This window comes from Gekko japonicus, unplaced genomic scaffold (assembly GCF_001447785.1).
Source record: "Gekko japonicus isolate JY-2015 unplaced genomic scaffold, Gekko_japonicus_V1.1 scaffold720, whole genome shotgun sequence".
NCBI lineage: Eukaryota > Metazoa > Chordata > Lepidosauria > Squamata > Gekkonidae > Gekko > Gekko japonicus.
In genome coordinates this window covers 594,398-595,444 of record NW_015165256.1, presented here as the reverse complement: position 1 = coordinate 595,444, position 1,047 = coordinate 594,398, and the positions used below count along the sequence as shown (strand labels likewise).

Below are 1,047 nucleotides of genomic sequence, written 5' to 3'. Positions count from 1 at the left end.
GGGGGGGCGGCGGCGGGGGGGCCGCGGAAGGAGCGCCGGCGGACGGAGAGCCTGAACAGCGCCTTCGCCGAGCTGCGCGAGTGCATCCCCAACGTGCCGGCCGACACCAAGCTGTCCAAGATCAAGACGCTGCGCCTGGCCACCAGCTACATCGCCTACCTCATGGAGGTGCTGGCCAAGGACCGGCCGGCCGCCGAGGGCTTCAAGGCCGAGCTCAAGAAGGCCGAGCCCCGCGACGCCAAGAGGAAGCGCGAGCCGGTAAGGGGGGCCCGGGCGCCGGGGACGGGGGGGAGGGCGCTCGAGGGTGCGTCTGTGGGCCGGGAGGAGGCGTCGGGGACCGGGTCCTTCGCAGCCAGGGGACGCCGGCGGGACCCATCGCGGCTCCCAGCCCCGCCGACTGGAGCTCACGCGAGGGAAACGCCCCCTCCTCTGTGCCCAGCGCGTCTGTCGCGATCCTGCCGGCCGGAATCAGGTCGCGGAACTCCTCGAGGGAGCCCTGGTCGGATCCAGGCCAGCGCCTGAGGTCCTCATGCGCGGCAAGCAAAACGAAAGGACGGCCCCAGCCCCAGGGAATGGCTGCTGTTACCGGAGATGGTCCTCCTAGTGTGGCCTAGTTTGGGTTTGGGATCTTGCCTTGAAGAGGAGTGCCCTTGCCTCGCACGCACACACATCCACCCCGAACGGCGTGGGAGCGGGTTAGGGTAATTCGAATAGGGGACCTCCTGTCCTTTAGGAGGACAGCGCGGTCCAGGATTATTTAGTCCCCGGCTAGATCCTCACCGAGACCCTAAATAGGCGGGGAGGGAATGGCGGTTTGAGTGAGCTTTGGGTTCCCTGCGGAAGACGCGGAAACTCTGAGATGCTTCGTACCCCAAAAAGTCCTTTGGCCGTGGCTTAATTCTCAGTCGAAACACCGGCGCTTTAAGGTGTCAGACTGTTTGTCCCGGAAGCCTCCACTTCTGGGCGGAATTGACACTACCGGATCTAGCCTGTCGCCCTCCAGGCTGCCGGAGGAAGGCTGGAATGATTGGGGGGGGGGGGCATCCT

At 66.0% G+C, this 1,047-nt stretch overlaps 1 protein-coding gene across 1 annotated transcript in view; it reads left to right on the top strand.

Annotated features, from left to right (window-relative positions):
- Positions 1–18: 18 nt before the first annotated feature.
- HAND1 (heart and neural crest derivatives expressed 1) overlaps positions 19–1,047 on the top strand; it is a gene marked incomplete at its 5' end in the record, with an annotated part of 6,831 nt that continues 5,802 nt past the window's right edge. Inside the window, one exon of the mRNA XM_015410164.1 lies at positions 19–258. Within this exon, the coding sequence (XP_015265650.1) occupies positions 19–258 (240 nt within the window). The remainder of the gene's footprint in view (positions 259–1,047) is intronic.